We start from the raw sequence: 22,038 nt of genomic DNA, 5'->3' as shown, positions 1-22,038 counted from the left end.
ACCCTCCTTTCTTTTCCTTCAATCCAATCAGGGACAAGAGCTAACAGTTCTTTGTCAAAAGGCAGAAGATACTTATTCTCCTGTACCTTATTTGCCAAAGCAGCTGAATATGGTCACAAAAGGCTGGCCCCCATGCTTACAAAGCTTGGCTGCCACTGCACTCCTGATTCCACAAGCTAACAAAATTTTGCTCTACAGCCCATTTGTGTACTCAATTCACACTCACTCAGGGATCTCCTATATCACCTCCCATATCATCTCTTTACCCTGATCCTCCACACCTTTCTTCTGACCCCAACCTCACCTTGGAACCTTCCCCCACACTCAACCCAGTTACCCTTTTACCTGTTACCTCTTCAGCCACTGACTCATATAACCCCTCTCAGTCCTCCCCTGAGATCCTCTATCTCACCATGAATCCCTTCTCACATACTCTTGATTATCCTTCCCCACCGACTATGGACTGGTTCATAGATGGCAGATTCAACAACAACAAAATCCCCCTATGCAGGTGCATATGCCAATGACACCCTCACTCCCCATGTCACACAACTCTCATTAAGGCCAAGTCCCTTCCTCTCCATACCACTTCTCCACAGGCAGAACTGACAGCTCTAACAAGGGCCCTCACCCTAGCCAAAACATAAACAGGCTAACCTTTATGCTGACTCCAAGTATGCCTATAACATTATCCACTCCAACACCCTAATCTGAAGACAGGGGATTACTAACACAAAGAGAAACACCCATTGCCAATGCCATTCAAAAACTCCTAGAGGCAGCATTGCTACCCACTACAGTCTCAATAGTACCTCTAGGGGACACTAAAAGTTTAGACAATACAGCTCTCTGGATACTAATATGGTGGCCATGGAAGCTGCTCTCACATACCTGGAGGTAGAAAGGACCAGAAAACCAGCCCCTAAACCTGTATAACAAGAACACATATATTAAGCTCCAAAGTCCTCCCCCTTCTTCACACACTAAGTTTTTACCTACTGATGCTCCCTATTCCACCCAGACTCTGCTCACACTCCTCAAACAATACTTCCCAGTCCTGCAACAGCTAAGGCTTCAGTAGCTTCCCCAGACTTGTCATATCTGCATGTGTACTGACCTCCAGTCTAATGTCTGGCCACCATCCTTCCTCACTCACCAGATGATAGGGCTTCTACTGCCCCAGACAAGCAAATTGACGTCACACATAGTAAGGCCCCAGTAAAGACTCACAAAATCTCCTGGTTCTGGCACTGTCTCAAATTGGGTAGAGGCTGCTCCCACCTCCAACAAAAGAGCATCCACTATCACCCGACTCCTTTTGGAGATTATTCCCACTTTGGCCCCCCACCTTCCATCCAGTCTGACAACCGTCCGAAATTCACTCCAGTACCACCCAACACCTCGCTTCTTTTATCACACCCTGGAAGTTTCACCTGCCTTACTACTCACAGTCCTCTTGGAAGGTGGAATGAACCATCGTAAGAAAACGCTGACCAAACTCTCTAGGGAGTTTGGGTAAAGCTTTGTCTTCTAGTTCTTTTGAGATTATGCCCCCTTGGCCCCAAATCTACATACTTCAGCCCTTTTGGGGTCACATATCATGGACCAATTCTCCCTCTGTGCAAATATCCAGCAGATTCTCCTTTGCCCCTGCAGATACCATCTCACCTCCTGTCCCTTTTTCAGGCAGCAGCTATGGAAAATAACTCATCCCCTCTCCCCTGCCCCTTTCTCCTCTGAGGAAGGAGACACAAATCTCCAGATAAGAGACATGGTTTAACTGGCAGAGGCCCAGTGCCCCATCCTGAGCCCCAAATATGCAGAACCCCACAAAATTATTCTCCTGAACCCCACAGCTGCTAAACTCGAAAAGTTGTCATCCTAGCTATCTTCAAAGATCTGCCTATTTACACAGAGCAGTTCTAACAGGACCCATGACACTAAACCTCACGTAAGCTCCCTTCCAGCCCAAAACAGCCAGACGGCATTGATGCCAATGCTTACTTTCTTCCCCTCCTTTCTGAAGGACTTCCAGAATGATGTTTGGTTGATGCTAGGGCTTCAGGCACCCTTGAGGAGTCCTAGGGAACTTTATTCAGTACACCCCAGACTTAATCCAGCTTTTCTCTCTCTGCCTGTATCACCCCCACCCACAGTGAATGTACTGCAACACCTAGATCAGATCTTAGCGATTTTGTTGTCTTTCTTCTCTTGGTGGGCTTGCTGTCTAAGCCCCTGAGGACTGGGGTTGGGGAGAGAAGCTCCTCCTGGCTCCCTTTTACCTGACTTATAACATCAGGGGGTCGTCTGGTGCCCTCCCTTCTTCAAAACCCCTTCTCAATTAATTTTTCAGAAATTTTTTAGGGGGGACAGGAAAAGGGGGTGTTAGGGTATTTTGACTTCAAAGTTATCTCAGTTCCTCAAGAATTTTTCAGAATCCCCTCTTGGTTAAAATGCTTCTTCCTTTATTTTCAGTCCCAACTCTGATCCTACCCCCCCAAAAAATCATGGCTCAAACTTTAATGGGAAGTTACCTTGTTCTGGAATCCCAGGCAGCAAAACTCCTGGGATTGGGGAGGAAACTATGACTTTTCTATAGTCCTTAATAAGACAACTTGTATGGAGGAAGGCCCCTACTTAGTGTATTTCACATGGAACTATGACTTCTTGGCAACTACATAGAACCTAATTGTGTCGATCTCAGGATCTTGTCATGATTCCTCATCAATAGAAAAGCAACATTGTAGCTATGGAGAGTGGGATTCTGGGTCCTGCCACTGGCATTTGTGGACACTTGCCTACCACAGTCCTTTCTGCAGCACCAATCTTGTGACAATTTTGCCTCCCACTGGTGCATGGTTGGGACCCCTACCTCCAATGATTATATCGCATCAGTAGCCAGAATCCCCTGGATATCCATCAAGACACAGACCAGAATAAAGCAAGGAATAGTATGGATAGTCAAGTTTTAAAACAATACAAACTGGGGAAAGTAAAATTCTGGCCTCAGATGGTTAGCTAATGGCAAGGGCCTCTCTCCAAAAGCCACTCTCTATCTGTAGGTGAAGGCTGTAGACATTTCTGTTCCTATCCATACCTTAGACCCATGGGGAGTTTTGATCCCTCTCCTCAATGATAAAAATCCTCCCTCAGAAAAACCAAGCCAGCCAGAATGGGAGAAAATTTATGCCAACTATATATCTTATAGAGGATTAATATCCAGAATATACAAAAAACCTAACAACCATGAAAACAATATAATAAAAATGGGTTGCACAATTGAACAGTTTTCAAAAGACGAAATATAAATGGCTAGTAAATTTTTAAAAAAATAGTTACCACAATTAGCCATCAGGAAAATGCAGATTTAAACTACTTGATATTCCATCTAACCCATCTCAGAAGGGCTATCACCAAGGAAACAAATAACAACAAATGTAGGCATGGATGTGGGCAAGGACAGCACTAGGTATAACCATTATGCAAATCAAGTAGAGGTTTCTCAAAAAGATAAAAATATAATTACCACATGATCCTTCTATATCAATCCCGGGCACATACCCAAGTACTCCATATCTTCCTGCACACATTGCTTCTCTATTCATAGTAGCCAGAAAATGGAATCAGCCTGGATGCCTATTAACTGATGAATGGATAATGAATATGTAGTATTTATACATAATGGAATTTTATTCAGCTGTAAAGAAGTATAAAATTATGAAATTTACAGGAAATGGATAGAATTGCAAGGCATACTAGTGAGTTCATCCAGGCCAGAAAGATAAATGTTCCATGTTATCCTTCATATGTGAACCCTAGTTTTAATTTATTTTAGATTTGTGTGTTTAATTTGGAGTGTCTGTAGAGGTCAAAAGGCTAGAAAAGGCCCATGAGATGGCGTGTTATTAGAGGTTACATGATACCCCCACGACTGGGCTTCATATTCTTGACTACAACTTCGGAAGAAGACTTAGGCTTTACTGGACGCCAGGTTAGATCTAGGCCTCAAGGTAAGATGCCACCTACCACTTGCCTATACCCCTTTAAGCCTGCCTAAGAATCCCAGACTGCACCCCCTACCCTGGGCTCCATACCCCAGCCCACAGCCTCAGAAGCTTTACTGGAGGCCAGGCTGGTCCTAGGGACCCCAGGTAAGATGCCCCCCACTGCCCACTAACACTCCTTAAAGCCTGCCCAACAACCTCTGACTGCAACCCCTCCCCTGTGGTCCATAATCCTGTCTACAACTTTGGAAGAAGATTTCAACTTTACCAGATGCCAGGCTGAATCTAGGGACCCATGGCCTCCAAAATCCCAGAGGAGAAACACTACTGGACCTGAAGACTTGCTAGTCATCAGAACCCTTGGCCACTTAGGCCAGAAGACCAGACAGGAAACAGAAACCAAGGAACAAAACACCCATCCAACAAAGTCAAATGCAGGAATCAACACCTAGACCTATAAGCATCCCAAATCTAGATGCCTAAATGCCAGTGTGAGAACACAATCAATAACAGAAAATGCAGCTATCCTACAACAGCAAGACCTGAACAATCCAACGCAGCTGAAGCACAAGAAAACAGCCTTAAAAATAACTTTATGAAGATGATAGAGAACCTTAAAGAAGAAATGAAAAAAAAACCCTTAAAGAAATTAAGGAAAAGACCAACAAAAATTGGAAGAAATCAATAAATCCCTTAAAATGATGCTAAGAGAGCAAAGAAAAAACAAACAGGTGAAGAAAATGGTTCAAGACCTGAAAATGGAAATAGAAGCAATAATGAAAACACAAACTGAGGGAATTCTGGAAATAGAAAATCTGGGTAAGTGAAAAGGAACTACAGATGCAAGCATTACTGACAGAATATAAGATATGGAAGAGAGAATCTCAGGCATTGAAGACACAATAGGGGAAACAGAGTCATCAGTCAAAAAAATGTTAAAACCAAAAAATTCCTAACACAAAACATCCAGGAAATCTGGGACACTATGAGAAAAAACAAAGAATAATTGGACTAGAAGAAAGAGAATCCCAGCTCAAAGGCCCAGAAAATACACTCAACAAAATCACAGAAGAAAAATTTCCAAACCTAAAGGAGAAGCCTATAAAGGTACAAGAAGCTTACAGAACACCAAATAGACTGGATCCGAAAAAAAGTCCCCTCACCACATAATAATAAAAACACTAAACATACAGAATAAAGAAAGAATATTATAATATTAAGAGCTGCAAAGGAGTCAGGCGTTGGTGGCGCATGCCTTTAATCCCAGTACTCGGGAGGCAGAGCCAGGCGGATCTCTGTGAGTTCGAGGCCAGCCTGGGCTACCAAGTGAGTTCCAGGAAAAGGCGCAAAGCTACACAGAGAAACCCTGTCTCGAAAAAAAAAAAAAAAAAAAAAGAGCTGCAAAGGAAAAGGGCCATGTAACATATAAAGGCAGACCCATCAGAATAACACCTGACTTCTCAATGGAGACTCTAAAAGCCAGAAAGTCCTGGACAGATATCTTGCAGACCCTAAAAGACTATGGATACCAGCCCAGACTAGTATACCCAGCAAACTTTCAATCACCATAGATGGAGAAAACAAGCTATTTCACAACAAAGTCAAATTTAAACAATATCTATCCACAAATCTAGCCCTACATAGGTTCTAGAAGGAAAAATCCAACCAAAGAAGTTAGCTACATCCATGAAAACAAAGGCAATAGAAAATCTCACACCAGCAAAACCCAAAGAAAAGAAACACACACACACACACACACACACACACACACACACACACACACACACATTACCACCACTACCACCACCACCATCAAAATAACAGGAATTAGCAATAACTGGTCATTAATATCTCTCAATATCAATGGACTCAATTTGACAATAAAAAGACACAAGCTAAAATAATTGATAAAAAAAAAAAACAGGATCCATCCTTCTGCTGCATACAAGAAACACACTTCAACTTCAAAGACATATATTACCTCAGAGTAAAGGGTTGGAAAAAGAGTTCCCAATCAAACAGACCTAAGAAACAAGATAGTGTAGCTATTCTAATATCTAACAAAATAGACTTCAAACCAAAATTAATCAAAAGAGATAGAAAAGGACTCATCAAAGGAAAAATTCCTTTTATACTCATCAAAGGAAAAATTCACCAAGATGATGTCTAAATTCTGAACTTCTATGGCTCAAATGCATGAGAACACACATTTGTAAAAGAAACATTACTAAAGCTTAAATCACACATAGAACCCCACACAATAATAATTGGAAACTTTAACACCCCACTCTCACCATTGGACAGGCTATCTAGACAGAAACTCAACAGAGAAATAATGGAACTAACAGATGTTATAATTCAAATGGACCTAACAGATATCTACAGAACATTTCACCCAAACACAACAGAATATACTTTCTTCTCAGCACCTCATTGAACCTTATCCAAAATTGACCATATATATACTCAGTCACAAAACAAGTCTCAACAGACACAAAAAAAAAAAATGGAAGTAACAACCTGTATCTTTCCAGATCACCATGGATTGACACTGGAGTTCAACAACAGAAACTACAGAAAGCATGGAAACTGAACAACTCTCAAAACTGAATTACCGTTGCATCAAGGAAGAAATAAAGAAACTGAAGACTTCCTAGAATTCAATGAAAACCAATGCACAACATACCCAAAGTTACGGGACACTATGAAAGTGGTACTAAGTGGAAAGTTCAAAGCACTAAGTGCCTACATAAAGAATGTGGAAAAATCTCACACTAGCAACTTAACAGCACATCTGAAAGCTCTCAAACAAAAAGAAACAAACACACCCAAGAGGAGTAGATAGCAGGAAATAATCAAACTGAGGGCCGAAATCAATAAAACAGAAACAAAGAGAACAATGCAAAGAATCAATGAAACAAAGAGTTGGTTCTTTGAGAAAATCAACAAAATAGATAAACACTTATTAGAACTAACTAACAGGCAGAGAGAGAACATCCAAATCAACAAAATCAGAAAGAAAAAGGGGGCATAACTACAGACACTGAGGAAAACCATAGGTCATACTTCAATAACTTGTATTCCATAAAGTTGGAAAATCTAAAAGAAATGGACAAATTTCTTGATATATACCACTTACTAAAATTAAATCAAGATCAAACAAACAATTTAAATAGACCTATAACCCCTAAGGAAATAGAAGCAGTCATTAAAAGTCTCCCAACCAAAAAAACTCAGGACCAGACAGTTTTAATGCAGAATTCTACCAGACTTTCAAAGAAGAATAATACTCTTCAAATTATTCCACAAAATAGAAACAGAAGGAACATTGTCAAATTCATTTTATGAGGCCATAGTCACCCTGATACTCAAACCAAACAATGACTCAAAAAGGAAAATGAATTACAGACCAATTTCCCTCATAAACATTGATACAAAAATACTCAATAAAATACTGGCAAACTGAATCTAAGAACACATAAAAAATTATCCATCATGACCAAGTATGCTTCATAGGCTTCATCCTAGAGATGCAGGGATGGTTCAACATATGAAAATCTGTCAACACAATCCACCATATAAACAAACTGAAAGAAAAAACTCACATGATCATCTCATTAGATACTGACAAAGCATTTGACAAAATCCAACACCCCTTCATGATAAGAGTCTTGGAGAGATCAGGGATATAAGGGACATACTTAAACATTATAAAGGCAATACACAGCAAGCCAACAGTCAACATCAAATTAAATGGAGAGAAACTCAAAGCAATTCTACTAAAATCAGGAACAAGACAAGGTTGTCCATTCTCTCCATATCTATTCAACATAGTACTTGAAGTTCTAATTAGAACAATAAGATAACTAAAGGATATCAAAGTGATACAAATTAGAAAGGAAGAAGTTAGAGTATTTATATTTGCAGATGACATGATAGTATACATAAGCGACCCCAAAAACTCTTCCAGGGAACTCCTACAGCTGATAGACACCTTTAGTGAACTGGCTGAATACAAGATTAAGTTAAAAAAAATAGCCCACTTATATACAAACAATAAACAGACTGAGAAAAATCAGGGAAATAACACCTTCACATTAGCAACAAAAATATAAAATATAAAATATCTTGGTGTAACTCTAACCAAGCAAGTGAAAGACCTGTATGACAAGAATTTCAAGTCTTTGAGGAAAGAAACTGAAGAAGATATAAATAGATGGAAAGATCTCCCATACTCATGGATTGGTAGGATTAACAGTAAAAATGGCAATCTTACCAAAAACAATCTACAGATTCAATGCAATGCCCATAAAAATTGCAACACAATTCTTTACAGATTTTGAAAGAACAATATTCAACTTCACATAGAAAAACAAAAAAACCTAGGACAGCTAAAACAATCCTGTACAATGAAAGAACTTTTGGAGGTACCATCATCCCTGATTTCAAGCTCTACTTCAAGGCTATAGTAATAAAAACAGCATTGTATTAGCATAAAAACAGACAGGTGGATCAATGGAATTGAATCAAAGACCCAGACATAAATCCACACACCTATGGACATCTGATTTTTGAAAGAAGCCAAAATTATACAATGAAAAAAAGAAAGCATCTTCAACAAATGGTCTAACAAATGGTCTAATGGGATGTTGGCATGTAGAAGAATGCAAATAGACCCATACCTATCACCCTGCACAAAACTCAAGTTCAAGTGGATCAAAGGTGTCCATATAAATCCAATTACACTGAATCTGATAGAAGAGAAAGTGGGAAATATCCTTGAACAAATTGGTGCATGAGACAACTTCCTGAATATAATGCCAATAACACAGACACTAAGATCAACAATTAATAAATGGGACCTCATGAAACTGAGAAGCTTCTGTAAGGCAAAGAACACAATCAATAGGCCAAAACGACAGGCTACAGATGGGAAAATATCTTCACCAACCCCACATCCAACAGAAGGCTGATTTCAAAACTATATAAAGAACTCAAGAAACTAGACATTAACAAACCAAATAATTGAATTAAAAATGGGATACAGATATAAACAGAGAATTCTCAACAGAGGAATCTCCAATGGCCTAGAAACACTTAAAGAAATGCTCAACATCCTTAGCCACCAGGGAAATGCAAACCAAAACAACTCTGAGATTCCATCTTACACCTAACAGAATGGCTAAGATCAAAATCACAAATGACAGCTTATGCTCATGAGGATGTGGAGCAAGGTGAACACTCCCTCTGTTGCATGTGGGGAGTGCAAACTTGCATAGCCACTTTGGAAATCAATATGGCAGGTTTTCAGAAAACTGGGAAGAAGAGTACTGTAAGAGATGACTAGAAAGGAGGGCATTTCGGGGTCAAGTAGAAACCTGGTGCAAGGAAAACTCCCAGGAATCTACAAGGATGACCCCAGCTAAGCCTTCTAGCAATAACAGATACGTAGCCTGAATTGGCCATCTCCTGTGACCAGGTAAGACTTCCAGTGGTGGGATTGGGACACCAGCTCAGCCATAAAACCTTCAACCTGCAGTCTGTCCTGCCTATGGGATGTGCTGGAGTTAGGGTGGTGCAGAGATTGTGGGAGTGGCCAACCAGTGAGTGGTCCAGCCTGAGACCCATGCCACAAGATGGACCCCACTCCTGACACTGCCTGGAATGGCAGGACCCAGAGGCTGGATAGCCCAGGCCCAGAGACTTAGGAAAGAATCATACATGATTGAAGAAAAAATATGAATATAACAATGCCTAATGATATTCTGCTATACTCATAGATTGAGGCCTAGCCCAGTTGTCATCAGAGAGGCTTCATCCAGCTACTGATGGAAACAGATGCAGAAACTCACAACCAACCATTAGGCTGAGCCCAAGGAATCCTGCTGAAGAGAGGGAGGAAGGACTGTATGAGCTAGAGATGTCAAGGACATCATAAGAAAACCCACAGAATCAACTAACCTGTGCTCATAGGAGCTTACAGAGTCTGAACTAACATCCAAGGAGCCTGCAGAGGACAGACCTAGGCCCTCCACATATATGTGACAGCTGTGTAGCTTGGTCTACTTGTGGGACTCCCAGCAGTGGGGGCTGGAGCTGTCCCTAATGCTTTGGCTGGCTTTTGGGACCCTACTCCTCATACTGGGTCGCCTTGCCCAGCCTTAATACAAGGAGAGGAGCTTAGTCCTACTGCAACTTGATATGCCATGTTTTGTTGATATCCTTTGGAGGTCTGCCCCTTTCTGATCAGAAACAGAGGAGGAATGGATTGGGAGGGTGCAAAAGGGAGGTGGTTGGAAGGACTGGGAGGAGAGGAGGGAAGGGAAACTTTGGTTGGGGTAAAATAAATAAATTTAATTAGTAAAAATAAAATACATTATTTAAATGTCAAAAAAGAGGTGACATGATAGTAGAACACACATGATATGAAAGTTGAGGGGGTAATATTGAAGAGCTAAAGGTTTAAATAGAGATTGGTTGGCAGGATAAGGGAGATTTAGGAAGTAGGGCTGGGTTAACTGAACTAAGGATATATGAAAACCTCTTATGGAAATACACTACTGTGAAAACTAATTAAAAATATAATGAAATGAAGGAGTTTGGAACACATGTACCCTGTATGGATGGATAGTGCTTGCCCCAGAAGATATAAATTATTAAATTAAAATCCCAGTGCCAGGTAAGGGATGCATATCTATGAGTTATTGTTCAGAGAGACTCCAGAGCTATCCACACCAATACAGGTTTTGCCTTGTTCTTGGTTACCTACCATAAATAGATGTTGAGACCTTATTGCTTAAGATACAGCATATTTCAGTTGTAGGGCATAGGGAAATAATGCTGGATTGATCTGAAAACTTCCTCTCTGCTACTTAATTTTCACAGTGCTAGAAGATGCTATGCAGACCACCTGGACAATGCTATGCATACTAGAAAAGTCATCAATGCTACTACTCACTGGTAAACCCTGAGTGCTGCATTATCAACCTTCCAGTTAATATGTGCCCACTAGTGCAATAGTGGCATGACTATTATCAGAATAACCATCTACTTTCTGATTGAATTTGAGGTCTGAGATATAGGCGAGAACTTATGCTTACTACTATAAACCTAGTCAAATAGTCATGGGTGAGGAAGTCATAGCCCCCAAGGGAGAACCTAATACTGTTGGTTTGCTAAATGGATATGTTGTCAAAATGACTTCTAAACATTTATGTTTATAACAACAGATTAGTGTTGTTCTTTACCTTAGTCAGAGAAGCTTCTTTCTGCCATGGATAGCAGTTCATGCAGTGACTCACACCTGGTCAAAGTTCTAAGAATAAGTGACTGCAAAATGCTCAGCGCTAAATGGGACATCTATTTCAAACCTCTTAAGGCTCAGGGGACACTGCAGAAGAGACTGTGAAGCAAATATAACAGCCAGAGGATGGAGAGGAGTGCTTTGAAATGCCATCTTCTGGACATGACACGGCCAGTACACCCAGGGACTTAGGGCAGCTGCACACAACCTGAACGAATGGAGCTGCCAGTCAAATTTCCAATAGGCAAGACTAACTGGACTAACTGGGTTACAAACCAGAGAGAGGATATGAAGTTGGGAGGGGATATTCTGGGAAGTGTCTAGTGGGACTAGGAGAGGGAAGTAGAAACACCTATGTATGAAATCAACAAAGATTAAATAAAGGACAAACAAGCCATAAAAATAAGGGCTGGAAATGTAGTTCAATGTGTGGCATACTTACCTACCTTATATGAAACCTTAGGTCCAATCCCCAGTACCACCAAAAAAGAAAAAAAATATGAGAGTTTGAGAGTTCGAGTAGTCTTCTGCTATGGCAAATATTACTTGATAGACTGTGGGAAAGCTGTAGAGATGGGACTGAGAAAAGGGCTCTGGGTATAGAAGATGTTTAATTCCTTTCTTAGCAAATGACATAACTATTTCAGTACACATCACCTCAGAATAAGGCAAGAGAAAAAACAACTTCCTGCTCCTGCAGTTTTATGAAAAAAAGATAGTATAACTGGTTGGTGCTTACATTTATGGAAAATCTTGATTTTATGACTAGAAATGTCTTCTTTTGGTAGACAATAAGGTTCAGAAAAGATTTCAATGTGTCCTACAGTTGTTTTTGTTTTCAAATTTAGACTGTGAAGAGCTGCCTTTTGGAGGGCTTATTTCTCCACCTTTCACCATTGAAGCAAAAGGGAATAATCGGAGATTGGAACTAATAAGTATTTCTTCTATCTTCCTATTAGTTGCTCTGGCTCTGAGTTGTTGAGGCCTGGCTGGGGAGGAGAATCAGGACCCCTTCTTGAACTGGGTGCCACACTCCAGGACCATCCTTTTATAGACTCACTCACCAGTTCACACCTAGCTCAATCCCTCTTCCTCTAAGGAGAAAAAATTCTAAAGACAGACAGACATGGGGTGAGTTAGATCCTGAAACAGACTTTACTGGGTTGGACAACAACCTTCCTGACTATACATGGGGTGCCTCAGCAATAAGAGGGGAGATAAGCCATTCTAGTAACCATTGCCTTTTTATTAAATTTTTTAAACAAATATGACAGTTTCTTTTCTTTCATAAAAGCAATTTAAAACATTTAAGTATTCACAACACTATCAGTTTAGGAAAATACAAACAGGAAAAATATTAAATGAATAGTTATAAAAGGAAAATTTCAAGCATAAGATAAATGGGTAAGTGCCGCCTATGTGTGTATCTGTCCTGACAGCTGCTGTCAGAGGTCCTCAGCTCAATAATGCACCCTTGAAAATCTCCTCTAAATGGTCCTTGTCCAAAGGAGGTATTTTGGAGACTTCAAAGAAGATCCTGCAAAAGGAAATGTAGTCTGCTTAGAGAAAAATAAACCAAAGCAAAACAGGTTCCACAGAGGAAATAGCACATCAGAGACCCCTGGGTTCCTATCTGGCTTTAACTGTAGAGTAGCAAGGAAGGTGTAAAGTTTCTGAATCCTCCTTTTTTAAGTGACGTTTTTCTAGGCCCACTATTTTAAAGATTTTCATGAATGAGCATAAATTAAACTTTAACTGTAGTGTGGTGCTTACTCTTCAGAATACTTCTCATATACATTCTTGAGGCAACTACGGGGTATGAAAAGCAGCGATTCGTTTAGCTTCCTGACCAAGGTGTGAAGCTCAGCAGCTTTATAATCAGTGTAGTGTTCCAGTAAAGGAATCTGAAAACAGAAGAATGAATAGTAACTTCTATTATTTAAAGTATACCCTTACCTCCAACTATGCTAAGTCCAAACATCCCATCTCTTGTTTAGGCAGGGGAGATACTCAAAACATTTCAAAGACTCATACAGTACAGATACTAACTAGTAATTATAGGGTAGCACCTAAAAGAATAAGTTTTGCGTTGGAGAGATGGCTCAGAGGTTAAGAGCACTGGCTGCTCTTCCAGAGGTCCTGAGTTCAATTCCCAGCAACCACATGGTGGCTCACAACCATCTGTAATGAAATATGATGCCCTCTTCTGGTATGTATGCAGACAGAACAGTGTATATGTAATAAATAAATAAATCTTTAAAATAAAAGAATAAATTTGAAATACAAACTTCTAAGATGATTATGCCCAAGTATTATTATTTATATGTTAGCCCTAGTTATAGGTGTTCATGTAAGCTAAAATCCACCAAAGACCTAAGGAATAGGACTAGTTTTCGAATTTTACTCCAAACACACCATACTCATTTCTTCAGTACCATCACATGTTTTCAGTTACTACTTTGCCCATATTCAATATCTCCTCTCACAAGTTCTACACGTCTTTCAAGACTGAGCTTTAAAATGACCTCTTCTGGGGTATGATAGGAAAGTAGCTAGGAGGATACTGATGGTAGAAAGCTTAAATTGAGGATGGGGTAGGGCTTGCAGAAAAGCCAATGTGAACAAGTTAACCAAAACTAACAATGTATTAAAGAGCCATATAGAAATCCACTACTTTGTGAGCTAATTTTAAAATATAATAATAATAATGCTTGAACAGGTATATCCTGCATGAATAGATAATGCTACTTCCAGAAGCCATAGGCTAGTGAGCAAAAAATGCCAGTGCTGGGTGTGGGAAATCCTCCCTGTGAATTGTTGGTCAGGGAGGCCTCATATGCTTCCAAATCAACACAGGCTATTGTCATTGCTTTTGCTTTGCCCACAAAAATTAGACGGTAAGAGCCTACTGCTGAATAAAGAAATTGAGTTGGAACTGAACTACTAGCTTCCTTCCTGTTGGCTAGCTTTCACAGTGCCATCAGGTGTACAGGTCAATTAGGAAGAAAAGTTATCAATAGACTCACCCAGTACAGGACCCTGAATGCTACAATGCTGATCTGCCAGTCAAGATGTACCTACTGGCATATTAGTGGCATGATTGTTATAGAGGTAAAAAACTACTTTCCTACTAAATTTGAGGGTCCACAAGCCTCCACTATAACCCTGATCAAAAGTCCATGGCTGGGGAGGTTAAAGGCCCTAGTGGGAAACTTGCTACTATTGTTTGCTAAATAAATGCACTGTCAAACTGCCGTCTAGACATTTATGTTTTGGCTTTCAACCTCTCCACCTAGCCAGATCCTGCATATACTTCTCCAGGGTCTAACATAGTGAATCTGCTTGTCCCGCCCCTCCACACAACCTACCCAACCTTCCAGATCTAGCCTGGATCCAACATCCAGTGCCCCTGCTTAATTTGCCCACTTCTGCCTGCTCCAAAAGCAACCTCTAAGCTTTTACCAGGACCTGCCCTGACTACCCTCCAAACCCCAGGCTCCTCACATATTCATCCAACCTTTCCACCCAGCCAGATATACCCCTATCCTCCAGGCTTGAACCAGGATGCACATCCAACCAAACAGCCCAGTCCCCTCTGTCCATCTAACTTCATTCCACCTAAGCCATTTCCAACCTCTAGGCCAAACCCACCCCCACATCTTCCATTCTTCCCTAACCTGCTGTGTCTGTATCAGACAGAGAACTAGCAAAAGAAATCCACATGACCATATCTCATAGCAAAAACATGCAAACAATATGAAAGAAAAAGCCATTATTTCCCCTCCAAAACTTACCAATCTTGTAAAATGTTTGCTATTGAGAATTATGTGGAAGAACTCTAGGACACAAAGTTTAAAAGAACAAACTATAGTCTTCATCAAATAATTCAAAGAGTTTAAAGATACTAATTTCATTGAGATGTTTCACCGAGTGATTCCCAAGAGAACAAAAACATAAAGCTGACAGAAATGACAAAGACAGCCCAAGATTTGAAAGTGGACTTCAACAAAGACATAGAAATACTGAAGAAGGCTCAATCTGAAATGAAGATGGAATTAAAAAAAACAATAAACCAATTAGAAAACTCAAAGAAAAGCCTCAGAAATACAATGAACAAAGCAGAAAATAAAATATTAGGACTCTGAGATAAAGTTGAACATATAGACCAAATAAGCAAGGAATGTGAAAAAATATTTCAAACACAGGAAAGGAAGATACAGGAAATGTGAAAAAAACATGAAAAAACAAACCTCTGAATTACAGGCATAGATAAAGGAGAATCCCAAATCAATAGCATAGACCAGGTCTTCAACAATATCATAGAAGAAAACAAGCCCAAACTAAGGAAATATATTCTCATAGAGATACAAGAAGCATACATAACACCAAATAGACAACATCAGAAAAGAAAATCCTTATAGTATATCATAGCTAAAACACTAAGTATAAAACACAAAGAAAGAATATTGAAAGCTGCAAGGAAAACAAAAACAAAATCTGAAGTCACATATAAAGGAAAACCCATGAGAATAACAGCTGACTTCTCAAAGGAAATTTGAAAACCAGAAGAGCCTGGAGTAATACATTCCAATTCCAGAAAGACCATGACCAACCTTACTGATATACCTAGCAAAAAATATCTGCTATAGTTGAAGGAAAAAGACAGACTTTCCAAGATATAAATACCTTAAATTTTTTATTTCAACAAACAAAATCTAAAGAAAACATAGGAAGCAATACTTTGGGCTGAAGAGAGTAATGAGCATAGTCAAGAAACTGAGGAAACAAAGACAAAGCCATAATCAGTAAGATACAAAGTACCAATTAGAACACAAACAATATTAAAAATCAACAGCACAATGACCACAATTAACTCACACACATTTCAAAAATAACTGTAAATATTAATGGCCTCGATTTTCCAATCAAAAGACACTGGCTTGCTAAATAGAACAAGAAACCAAATCCACTCATCTGTTGTTTTCAAGAAACACGTCTTATCTTTAAAGACAGTCACCACTTTAAAGATGGACAAAAGTAATCTACTCAACTTGGACCTTAAATCAAAGAAACATCAGTATCCTAATAGCTGAAAAAACAGGCTCTATACTAAAAGCAATCAGAAGAGATAAAGAGGGATAATTCATTCTAATTAAGGGAACACAACAGTTAACCATGAAGATATTACTATCCTAAAAATATATGCACCAAATTCTAGGGTGCACAATTTCATTTAAAACATTACTATTGGATTTAAAAATACAGATTAACTTCAACCTAATAATAATATGTGGCTTCAGTATTCCACTTTCTTCAATAGACTAGTCATCTGGACAAAAATTAAACAGAAAATCATTAGAAATAAATGAGATCATATATCAAATACAGATATCTACAGAATATTCCACCCAAGCACAAAAGAATATCCATTCTACTTAGCAGCACACAGAAGCTCCTCTTCATGAAATAGGCCACAAAACGAGTCTTTAAAACTTCAAAAAGACTGAAATAACTTCTTGTATCTTATCTTACCAGAGTGGAATAAAAGTGAAAATTTGCACAGCCCCGGCAGTTTTACAGGAGGCCAGGGTGCTCTTAAGGACTCCAGTAAGACACTGCCTACCACTTGCTAAACCCCTTTAAGCCTGTCCAACAATCCCAGACTGCACCCCCACCCAGGGCTCCATATCCTGGCCTTACCAAAGACCAGACAGGATCTAGGAACCCCAGGTAAAAAACCACCCACCACCTTGGCCAAAGGCTAACTCCAAATGGATCAAAGATCTAAATGTGAAACCTAGAACACAGAAACTTCTAGAAGAATACATAGGCAGCACCCTACATAATATAGGTGTGCAGGAAAGGACTTCCTGACTAGGACTCCATTTGCCCAAGAATTAAGGCCAACAATTGACAAGTGGGACTTCAAAAACCTAAAAAGCTCTGCACAGCTAAAGAAATAATCACCTAGAAGAAGCGGAAGCCCACAGAATGGGAGAGAATATTTGCCAGCTATACATTTAATGGAAGATTAATATCCAGAATATGTAAAGAAGTGAAAAAAAACAGTCAAAAACAAATTACCCATTCAAAAAAATGCACTTAGGACCTGAATAGAGAGTTCTTAAAAGAAGAAAACATGGCTAAGATACACCTCAAAAAATGCTCACCATCCTTAGTAATTAGGAAAATGCAAATAACACAACTTTGAGATTTCATCTTATCCCAGTTAGAAGGCAAAAGATCAACAGAAACCTGAAATACTGAAACTGCTAGGAAGATAATAAATACAATTGGTCCAGATTTATACAACTCTGTGTGCTATTTCCTCAGGATTCAGAGGTTTGCTCATCAAGAGTGGCTGAGAATTTCTAGATATAGAGGGCTTAGAAATGGCTCAGCAATGGTGTTGTTACTACACTGTCTCTAATTTGATTATGTATTGCACATCAGTAAGAATTCAAAGTTCTCTAAAGTTGCTTTTCTCTACAATATTTTATAAAATTGAGGAAAGTATCAAATACGAATTTTAATTATAGAAGGCTTTCTACTTCAGATGATAGTACTACACGCATGCCCTGTTACATACACCGACAGATCCTTTCACTATTCTATAGTCTCTGGGTCAGTGTTTCTCAAACTCTAGTCCAACAAGATCCTTAAGAGGCCAGTTCTGCTAAAGAGACTGCAAGGGACAGGGATGGAGTGGGGTAAAGGATAGGAAGTGAGCCCACCATAGCCCCTGTGACAAACAGAGTGACTTCACATTGGTCTGGTTTGCAATTTTGGCTTTTTTGGGAGGCTTTCTTTAAAACAGAAAGTGTTACAGTTTGTGGCTAAGAAAAACTAAATATTTGAAAGCAATCACTGTAGAAAACCTTGTCCATACATTGTGCAATTGTTAAAGAAGCCATAACTGCAGGAACAGCAGTTTTGTTACAAGAACTCCACAGTCCTAAATTTCACCCCATCTCTACCCATCATGAGTATTTACCCCAAGTAGTTTTAGGCCAGAGAAACATGTCGGGTTGTCTTGCTCTATTACTGTCCTCCTTATTCTTTGAGACAGAGTTTCTCACTGAATCTAGAGCCAGGCTGGCAGCCAGCAAGTTCCCAATGATTCTTTTGTGCTGATACCCACCCACCCCCACCGCCCACAGACTAGGGGCACAATCAAAAATGGCCATGCATAGCTTTTTACATGAGTGCTGGGGATTTGAACTTATAACATCATGCTCTTAGTGACTGAGCCACCCCATCCATTTACGCAATTGTTGAGATTCCTCATGTAGATGGCCAAGAGAAAACAGGCTGCAGCTAGTTTTGAAGGCCTCTCTTGGACATATTCATATTCCTGCAGGGTCATCTCACAGATGAAGCGGGACAAGGTTAGTGTCTTCATGCTAGCATGGATACACTAAAGGAAATGAGAAGACTGGTTAACAATCAATTCAGAAAAGCAGTATCAGGCAGAAGAATCCCTTTCAAGTTATCTCATCCCTAGTCCACATGGTACTCTGCTTGAACAAAGTACTTCTGCTACCATGACCTCTTTTACAGACTCCTGCCTGTAAGCCCCTTGAGGCATGCAAATGGTCAGGCCCCTCCCTTAAGGACCTCCAACTGCCAGGTTCTACCCACAAAACACTCTTAACTGCCCTAATAGCCAGCCCCAGCCCTACACTGGAGTAAAAAGCCTAAGCTCTGGATGTGAAAACCCACCAATACCCACCCTGGAAAGCTCTGCCTCCAAGAAACACTATATAAATCATGTGTTCTGTTCAGTTCTCTGCTGCTTCTAGCCTGATTAGAGGCAGCTACCCTCCTGGATTTTTCCCTCCCAATAAACCTCTTGTGTGAGGTTTGTTGTGGGGCGTGACTTTGTGGTACTCCTTGGCTCCTGACTTTCCCTTCAGAGCTGTAACACTTTGTGGCAAACCTTCCCCCACTGGAGCAGAGCTGTAACACTTTCACTGGGGAAGCCTTCCCCCTCAGAGCTGTAACACTTACACTGCCTTCAATGATACTGGCATTGGGACTTGCCATCTTTAGGGCTCCTAAATTACCAAGTGTGTGCCCTTTGACTCTCTTTGCTGTAGTAATCATCCTTTGAAGGGTCAAAGTCTCCCAACTGTGATTCTGCACATAGTCCTACTCTAGGAGATGTTTCATGTTCCAAAACATTCTCTTCCTTCTTATGTTTGAAAATAAATTTTAACTTATACCATATATATATATATATATATATATATATATATATATATATATATATATATATATAATTGTAGGGTACAATGAATAATTGAAAGTGATCTCCCCCATAACCAATATTCAACTAAGGAAAAGAATATTGCCAACATTTCCCCAAAATATATGCACCCTCTCCTGATCAAAGACTATTTTACTTTTTCCCCTACTTTGCTCTTATCCTAAAATCTTATAGGTATACCACAGAAATTTATAACTTGCCCCACCCCAGTATCTGATAAACAACCTTTAACCAAGAAGTCTGTCAGCCACTCTGGATATAGAAAAGATTAATCCAGAAATCAAAATAACTAAGGTATATCTCCTCCCCGTTACCGAAGCATATCTACGCAGAAAATTATATGCAGTAGGAATATTGATGTCAAAGTTGAGGGTTTTCAGGATGTTCATTTCCAAGGAAACCATATCACGCTGCTGATAAAGATCTTCACAAATGTAAAGGAACTCTGGCAGAGAAGGTGGATAGGATTCCTGTGGATAAAAAGGAGACACAGTCATTCATGTAGGCACTCTTTTTTTTTTCTCTAATTACGATAAAAGAAGAAGGGGAGAGAAGTGAAGGAAGGTTGAATAGGAGTCAACCACATTTCCTGACATAGACTTTCAGGGCAGATCTGAGAGTCAGTTTTAGTTCGTTTGAATTGCTCAACAGAAAGAAAAAACAAATTGAAAATAGTTGCCTGTCCCTAAACTGTATCAACATCAGGCAGAGGATGGGGCTAAATGTTATGGTCCCTTACAATGCCAAAGGCAGCCTAACAGGACACAGCATCTGAGAGCAGGAGTGTGCCCTCCTGATGGGTGAGAATCAGAAATCAGAATAGAGATATCTAAAGCCTGCTATGGGAAAGGAACAGAAGGAAGCCAAAGAAAAATGAGCAAGAAATAGAGAAAATGTGCATGGTAGGATGGAGAGGAGCTGAGAGTGTGAGTGTGCTGTGCTGCGAGTGTCTTCCCATCCTCTGTTCTCTGGAAGTTGAAAACTGGTTTTGGAAAATCATGAAGATATAGAAAGATGCTTCGTTTTTACTTGACCTAGAGCTCACCATCCACTCCAGCCATATTTCCTCTTTACCTCCTTACTGTTCTTCCCTCCTTTGTCTCCCCCTCCCTTTCTTCCTCCTCCCCTATGGCTTATCAGGCTCATAGATCCCCAGATCACTCGTTCCTTTCTTCTACAATCACCCCATTCCCACAGCTCCCTGTATCATGATATTCCCCACTCGAGCTCCCTCCTCCCATTGTCCGTTTTTACTTTCCTGTCTTTTGCAGTCACTCCAGGACATACTCACAGTTGAAGATTCAGAGCTAAAACTTGCAAAGCCGAGAACATGTGGCATTTATCTTTCTTGCTCTGGGTTACCTGACTCACTATACTATTTTCTAGTCCCATCCATTTACCTGCAAATTTCACGATTTCATTTTTCTTTACAGCTGAAAAGTCTTCCATTGTGTATACATACCATATTTTCATTATCCATTCATCTATTGAAAGACGTTTAGATTGTTTCCATTTCCTAACTATTTTGAACAGAGACACAATATATGTTGCTGAACACATTATTTGTAAAGTAAGAATGTCAAGTACTTTGGATATATGCCAAGGAGTGGTATAGATGGGTCATATGGTTCACTAATTTTTAGATTTTTGAGGATGCTCCAAGCTGAATTCCAGAATGGCTCTTCCAGTTTGCATTCTCACTAATAGTGAGTGAGGGTTCCCCTTTCTCCACATCCTCACTAGCATTTATTCTCAGTTGTTTTGTAACGCTCCCCCAAAAGTCACAGGCTACCTAGCAAACCTCTCAGAACCAGGCGTGAGAAACCTCCTTTCAAGCTGTTGGTCCGGGTAATCCAGGAGACTCCCAAGACAACATAAGCTACTGCTGTTAACCTTGGCTGTCTCCCAGAGGTTGAAAGAAAGTCCCTGTTGCTGAAGACACCACACAGTTTGGACATACACAACTCTGGAGGAAGAATATGTGCTGTATTTGACCAGAAAGTTTCCTCCCTGAGGTCTAGCTTTCATAGTATCAGGAGGTACTATGCAAGCTGCCAATGGAGGGAAGCAACCAACAGTCTTACCCACCTATGACATCTGTGAACCACAATAATGACCAGCACGGCAAGATATCCTTCAAAGTACAATAGTGACACTCCTATCTTGGTGGTAACCAACAGCTGTCTAATTAGACTTAAGGCCACCTCAACAGGAAGAAAATAATGTCTGCTATTGGAAACCTAGCCACCTTCCCAGAGCTACTGAGCTTATGGATTTAGAGATGAACCTACTACTGCTGCTTCACTAGACCAGCATAATTCCTAACTATATTCTAAAACTTAGCCTTATACTCACAGAGAAGTGTAATCATCACCTTTCATCTAAGAAGCTTCTCTTTGCAGCAGGTGGAGAGCATTAGAGAAAACCATAAATGGTCAAGATGCAGAAATCAAATGATCATG

General features: G+C 40.0%; 1 protein-coding gene across 3 annotated transcripts in view; it reads right to left on the bottom strand.

Annotated features, from left to right (window-relative positions):
* Positions 1-12,532: 12,532 nt before the first annotated feature.
* The window catches only part of Ccnb3 (cyclin B3), a 58,830-nt gene continuing 49,324 nt past the window's right edge, over positions 12,533-22,038 (bottom strand). For all 3 annotated transcript variants that reach the window (XM_059250596.1, XM_059250598.1, XM_059250597.1), the window contains 4 exons: positions 19,891-20,046; positions 18,575-18,724; positions 13,081-13,211; positions 12,533-12,844 (listed from right to left, as the gene is read on the bottom strand). In XM_059250596.1, the coding sequence (XP_059106579.1) occupies positions 12,763-12,844; positions 13,081-13,211; positions 18,575-18,724; positions 19,891-20,046 (519 nt within the window). In that variant the 3' untranslated portion in view covers positions 12,533-12,762. The remainder of the gene's footprint in view (positions 12,845-13,080; positions 13,212-18,574; positions 18,725-19,890; positions 20,047-22,038) is intronic.

The sequence above is a fragment of the Peromyscus eremicus genome, chromosome X, assembly GCF_949786415.1.
Source record: "Peromyscus eremicus chromosome X, PerEre_H2_v1, whole genome shotgun sequence".
NCBI lineage: Eukaryota > Metazoa > Chordata > Mammalia > Rodentia > Cricetidae > Peromyscus > Peromyscus eremicus.
This window is presented reverse-complemented; position numbering and strand designations above follow the sequence as displayed.